The 7154-nt window shown below is 41.1% G+C and overlaps 1 protein-coding gene across 1 annotated transcript; it reads left to right on the top strand.

The window, feature by feature from the left end:
• The first annotated feature begins 239 nt into the window (after positions 1–239).
• On the top strand, positions 240–5632 carry PCDH20 (protocadherin 20). The gene is made up of 2 exons (XM_004329675.4): positions 240–371; positions 1435–5632. Exons 1-2 carry the CDS (start codon positions 240–242, stop codon positions 4153–4155), a joined length of 2853 nt encoding a protein of 950 aa, XP_004329723.1. The 3' UTR covers positions 4156–5632.
• Positions 5633–7154: the final 1522 nt, after the last annotated feature.

Here is a 7154-nt window from a genome sequence, read left to right as displayed (position 1 = left end):
AGTCGCCGTCTTCAGAGGCAAGTCCCCGCTCCGGCTCCTCCGCCGGGGTCTGGACTTAACCCAGGTCCAGGACAGGAAACCATGACCGTGCCTCGGTACCCCCTCACCTTTCTGCTGCTGTCCTTAACTGACGAGCCAGTGACTATTGGCTGAAGTTCCCTAGCCATTTGCATGCACAGAGAGGGAGTGTCTTCTGCCGCCTCCCCGTCAGGAGCGCGCCGACTGCAGCTTCCAAGGGAATGCGCGGCCGAGGGGATGCGCGCAGCTCGCGGGCCCTGCCAGTGAGCTGGCGCCCGGCGACCTGGCACCCGCGCCTGGATATGGGGCGTCTAAGTCGTTCCAGGAGCAGCACCAGCCACAGAAACCTACCGGTAAGGGTAGGGGTCCACGAGCCTCGCGGCCCCGACAAGTTACAGTACTGTGGGGCAGTTCCCACTCCTTTATGGTTTCTCAAACCTTTTACCTTAATTCAAACTTCCCAGGAAGGTTGGGTGGAGGGAACGGGAGTTTGGGATAATGTGTCTGCATTTTAGCAAGGAATAGGCAAGTCCTTGGGTCGTGAGAAGTTTCTGAAGCAGAAATGTAGGCAGATGAGGTGGAGGAGGCTGGGGTGTGCTCAATTGGCTTTGAGATAAAGGGGTTCGTAGATTGTTTCCTGCGGCCAGCATCTGGCTGTGACTGTCTACTGCAATTGACAAATTGTTTTTGCATAATCATTTCCCACATTTACTTCTCTTTCCCTAAGGGAGGGGGATTAATGAGAGCTTGTTAGGGGGTGGAAATACAGATCCTTTCGATTTGAGTTTAGATACGTACTAAAATGAAAATCAATTCTTCCGACCTAAAGCGTTTATTTGGTGGGGTAGGGAGTCCGAGGGGGTAGAGTTACTATATTATTATTATTATTATTATTATTATTATTATTATTATTATTAATATTGTTGTTATCGGTCTCATAGCAAGGGATGCAACACATTTCGCATTTCGGGGATCTTAGTGGTAGAAACATTTCAATGGAAAATAAAGTGCCCACCTCTCGGTCCTCTCCACTACCAGCCCCCTCCCTCCCCATGACCTACCCTGGTGGTTTCTCTGTCGCGTTGCGCAGTCCTCTCCACTCCGACATGTACTTCCAGGGATGAGTTATGGTTTGGGATTCCGAATATTAACTGAGCGAGGTGGTGATGGGGAGCCGGGCAGGGGCAGGGGTCGGGGGGGATGTAGAAAGTAAAGAGAAAAATTAAGTTTTGGAGACACTGTTGCCCCATAGATCTCTCCTTTACAGCAAGTTTCCTTTTCACCCCGTTCTGACTGGAGCGTTTGCCTTTGGGAATGGGGATGGAGCCAGAATGATCCCAGGGCAATGGTTCTGACTCCAAGCTCTGTGTTTTCCGCGTGTGTGTAATAAGCCTTCTCTCCACCCTCCACGTTCAGCATCTGCTTCTGTTTTTCCTCTTCGTGGGACCCTTCAACTGCCTGGCGAGTTACAGCCGGGCCACGGAGCTTCTGTACAGCCTGAACGAGGGACTGCCCGCGGGGGTGCTCATCGGCAGCCTGGCCGAGGACCTGCGGCTGGTGCACGGAGCAGGGAGGCAGGACCCGCAGTCGCAGCCCCCGGAGCACAGCGGCGCCGAGCGGAACCCTCCTCTCTCCTTCAGCCTGGCCTCCCAGGGACTGAGTGGCCAGTACGTGATCCTAGACAATCGCTCCGGAGAGCTGCACACTTCTGCCCAGGAGATCGACAGGGAGGCCCTGTGTCTTGAAGGAGGTGGAGGGGCTGCCTGGCGGGGCAGCATTTCCATCTCCTCTTCGCCTTCCGCTGACTCTTGTCTTTTGCTTCTGGACGTACTGGTCCTGCCTCAGGAATACTTTAGGTTTGTGAAGGTGAAAATCGCTATCCGGGACATCAATGACAATGCCCCACAGTTCCCTGTTTCCGAAATATCGGTTTGGGTCCCAGAAAATGCACCTGTAAACACCCGGCTGGCCATAGAGCATCCTGCCATGGACCGAGATATAGGCACTAACGGAGTTCAGACCTACCGCTTGCTGGACTACCATCGTATGTTCACCCTGGACGTGGAGGAGAATGAGAATGGGGAGCGAACCCCCTACCTAATTGTCATGGGACTGTTGGACAGGGAGACCCAGGACCAGTATGTGAGCATCATCATAGCTGAGGATGGTGGGTCTCCACCACTGTTGGGCAGTGCCACCCTCACCATTGGCATAAGTGACATTAATGACAATTGCCCTCTCTTCACAGACTCACAAATCAATGCCACTGTGTATGGGAATGCTACAGTGGGCACACCGATTGCAGCTGTCCAGGCTGTGGACAGAGACTTGGGAAACAATGCTCAGGTCACCTACTCTTATAGCCAGAAAGTTCCACAAGTATCCAAGGATTTATTCCATCTGGATGAAAACACTGGAGTCATTAAACTTTTCAGTAAGATTGGGGGAAGTGTTCTGCAAACACACAAGCTCACCATTCTTGCTAATGGGCCAGGCTGCATCCCTGCTATGATAACTGCCCTGGTGACCATTATCAAAGTCATTTTCAGACCACCTGAAATTGTCCCTCGTTATATAGCGAATGAGATAGATGGTATTGTTTACCTGAAAGAACTGGAACCTGTTAAAACTCCAATTGCATTTTTCACCATAAGAGATCCAGAAGGTAAATACAAGGTGAACTGCTACTTGGATGGTGAAGGACCATTTAGGTTATCACCCTACAAACCATACAGTAATGAATATCTGCTAGAAACCACAAAACCTATGGATTATGAGCTACAGCAGTTCTATGAAATAGCTGTGGTAGCCTGGAACTCTGAGGGATTTCATGTCAAAAAAATGATTAAAGTGCAACTTTTAGATGACAATGATAATGCTCCTATTTTCCTTCAACCCTTGGTGGAACTAACCATTGAAGAAAACAACTCACCCAATGCCTTTTTGACTAAGCTAGATGCTACAGATGCTGACAGTGGAGAGAGGGGACAAGTTTCATATTTTCTGGGACCTGATGCTCCATCATACTTTTCCTTAGACAGTGTCACAGGAGTTCTGACAGTTTCTACTCAGCTGGATCGAGAAGAGAAAGAAAAGTACAAGTACACAGTCAGAGCTGTTGACTCTGGGAAACCACCCAAAGAATCAGTAGCCACCGTGGCTATCACAGTGTTGGATAAAAATGACAACAGTCCTAGGTTCATCAACAAGGACTTCAGCTTCTTTGTGCCAGAAAACTTTCCAGGATATGGTGAAATTGGAATAATTAGTGTAACAGATGCCGATGCTGGGCAAAATGGATGGGTTGCCCTCTCCGTGGTGAACCAGAGTGATATTTTTGTCATAGACACAGGAAAGGGCACGCTGAGAGCCAAAGTCTCTTTGGACAGAGAGCAGCAAAGCTCCTATACTTTGTGGGTTGAAGCTGTTGATGGAGGTGAGCCTCCCCTCTCCTCTACCACAAAAATCACAATTCTCCTTCTAGATATCAACGACAACCCACCTCTTGTTTTATTTCCTCAATCTAACATGTCTTACCTGTTGGTTTTACCTTCTACTCTCCCTGGCTCCCCAGTTACAGAGGTCTATGCAATTGACAAAGACACAGGCATGAATGCTGTCATAGCTTACAGCATCATAGGGAGAAGAGGTCCTAGGCCTGAGTCATTTAGGATTGACTCTAAAACTGGCAACATTACTTTGGAAGAGGCATTGCTGCAGACAGATTATGGGCTCCATCGTTTACTGGTGAAAGTGAGTGATCATGGTTATCCCGAACCTCTCCATTCCACGGTCATGGTGAACCTATTTGTCAATGACACTGTCAGTAATGAGAGCTACATTGAGAGTCTTTTAAGAAAGGAACCAGAAATTAACATAGAGGAGAAAGAACCACAGATCTCCATAGAACCGACTCATAGGAAAGTTGAGCCTGTGTCTTGTATGCCCACCTTAGTAGCTCTGTCTGTAATAAGCTTGGGTTCTATCACTCTCGTAACAGGGATGGGCATATACATCTGTTTGAGAGGGAAAAGGCATCACAGGGAGGATGAAAATTTGGGAGTACAAATTCCATTAAAAGGAAAAATTGACTTGCATATGAGAGAGAGGAAACCAATGGATATTTCTAATATTTGATTTTTTTTTTTTTTTTTTGCTGTGGAGTAACAGAGATGTTTTAACTGACTTTGGAGAGTCTTCACCACCCAAAGAGTGTTGGACATCTAATTTATAACTTGTACTGTATTGTAAATAGCTGTTTACAAGTTTTTAAATTCAAAATCAGAGGTTATAAAATGTGTACAGCATTTTTTTAATGAAAATTGGTACTAACAGCTTTGGAACTGTTATAAAAAAAGCTTGGACATGATTTGCAGCTTTCATACACCAAGCAGGTGATTGTTAAAACCCGGGAAGAAGGTAAGAAAATGGTACATTGCATTTTTGGCTAAAAAAGTCCTTTAACCACAAGAGGGCATCAGCTGCTCCTTTGCAGGGAACTCTTTTAAGGTATTGTACATGACAGTTGTAAATGAAATTAATGAAAGAGTCTATTTTAAATATATTGTTTTTAACATTAAACAAAGATGAAATTAAAGTAAATGGAATGTCACCCCACTTAAATGTATGACAAAAAAGAAAAGAAATGCATTTGTAAACAGAATGTTTATTACCTCACAAGTGCATAATGTATAATTTGAAAGAGAAGACTTCACAAAGAAGCGCAATTCTTTTTTAGCAAGGATAAACGCTTTGCCATGTGTTAAAGATCTGACACGCTGAAGATTAATTCGCCTTCTGTGTACTCTGGTTGCTTTCTGTTTGCTTTACCACTGCACTTGTTATTATTACAAGGGAAAATATATATATTCTTTCTTAAAGAAAATGTAACTAGAAATTATGTGCAAGAGAAACAGTCAGAAGCAAAGATATGTTTCGATCTTAGTTGCTTCATAGGTGTTCATGACATTTTCATGCTTTCACAACTTGCAGTAGTGTTCTATACTTGGGTTATGTATTAGATTCTTATATACTTAAACTCATGTGTTACAGAAAAAAAGAAAAATCTTATTAAAACAAAATTATTCTAGAAGCTGGTGGACACTACTGGTTGTTTTAGCTGGACCTTTTCTATGAAAGTTATACTTATCTTTTTGTTGTTGTTTAGGTTTGTTGGCTACCTGTTCTGGCTTCCTTTCTTTGGCTTTGGATTAAGTCCAAGAGTTTATTTGTAAGCCCAGCAGCAGATTTCTTTGATAATTTAGCTTTTACTGAACACTTTGCAGTGAAGCAAGCTGGTTTATCAGTGATTGATCATCTTCACTTCCATGTGTGAGCTGGAAATTTTATTTTATATGAGAGCTATAGCAAAATTATCTTTGTAAACAAAGAATAAGTGTTAGCTTAAACTGGATCATTCTACTTTTAGGCATCATGTGTCTGTACTGTACCAAAAGTGTTTCTATGTCTGCAAATTAAAGGTATATATTTTCATAATTTCTTTCTCATTTTTACTGTTTTATATTTGAACATGGGCTTGTTCTTTTACTGAAGCTCCTGTTAATGGCATTCATTTGCTTTTAGAGGTAAATGTGGGTAAACTAAATATTCTGTTATGCTAACGTTTATATTAAACTAATTCATTACTTAATTAAACATTTGGTAAATTATTATTAAATACATGTGTAGTTATAGACATATATAGACACACACACACATATATATATATATGTATATATATATATAATAGAAAAAGAGTATGCCTATGTGTTTGATAGAAGTTCACATGAAAATTTACACCCATGCATGTGTATATGCATATTAATTTATTATGACTTAGAATCAATTATAAACACTCATTTTAATACATACTTATAACAAATCCTCTGTTAGCTGTGTTACAAGTGCTTTCAATAAATTTTAAAATAAAAACACATTGCAAAAAAAGAATTGAATACAAAAACTCAAGACCTTTTGAATAGGTATTAACTCATTTTCTTGTTTTCTTCAATTTGAGAATTTTAATAAATAAAATAATAAGCATATGAGGCAGTAGTGTTTGTTACAAAAAGGAAATATATTTTTATTGGAAATTCCTTTTTTATGAGAGGCCACTGAGCTAAGAAAGTAAGAACATTTAACTCCCCTAACTTTTCATTCATAATTGATATAGAGCAATGGAGGAAACCATCCTCCACCAGTCATTTTTATATCTGATTTCTCTCTTTTACAGGGAAGAAATACATGTGAAACAAGTAGCACCATTAAAAAAAAAAAAAGTCCTCTACAAATGCAATGATTTAATTATCAGTATAAATAACAAAACATTTTATTCTTTTATGAGTTTGAAGAAGGTTCATGTGTTTGGGGTATGGATTTCATCTCTAGCATGAAAAAAATGCCTGTAACATTAATAAAAGGACATATTTCTGAATAACTTCTTGTGCCAAGATTTCCTTTACAAAAACATCTCATTCACTTTAAAAATATATATAACCAGGAAAGTTAAAGTAAATTAAGCTCAAAGATAAAAGCCCCTTTTTTCTAACACCTTGCGCTAGAACGGTTGCCAAAATGTATGCTAATCATGTCAATGTTGTTAGTTGAGCTGGCACAAAAATAAATGTTCCATTCATTAAAAACCCTAATATCCATTTAACAGTTTGAGAACCAGTGAGTACTCTTTGCCCAATTTAATGAAGAAGAGATTGCTCTGATCTTCACACTGCCAAACCCATTCTTACACTACAGAGAAAACTGTTCATTAATTTGGAGCTGGAAATTTAAAACAACATAGCAATTTCAGCTACAAGGGAGGAAACAATTTACCTTACTTGACTCTTTAGAGGCCCTGACCCTATTTAAAAAAAAAAAAAGTTTTCTTGGCAGTTATGCTTTTATCAATGGCAGTTAAAAGAAAAAGGAAAAAGAGACACTTCTTTTAAAACAATTTTGTAGTATTAGTGTATTAAAAATAAAATCCAAACCCTTTGTCTTTTTGGGTGCTTTGCATGTGTTTTATGAAAACACCAGGTATAATCTTGCCTAAGAAATACTATCAGTGAAGCAATATTAGGGAAGGTGTATAAAGTGGACTTGATTGCAGTAATAGCTCTCATAAGGATTCTAATTTGTGC

Source organism: Tursiops truncatus, chromosome 18 (genome assembly GCF_011762595.2).
Source record: "Tursiops truncatus isolate mTurTru1 chromosome 18, mTurTru1.mat.Y, whole genome shotgun sequence".
Classification (NCBI taxonomy): Eukaryota; Metazoa; Chordata; class Mammalia; order Artiodactyla; family Delphinidae; genus Tursiops; species Tursiops truncatus.
This window is presented reverse-complemented; position numbering and strand designations above follow the sequence as displayed.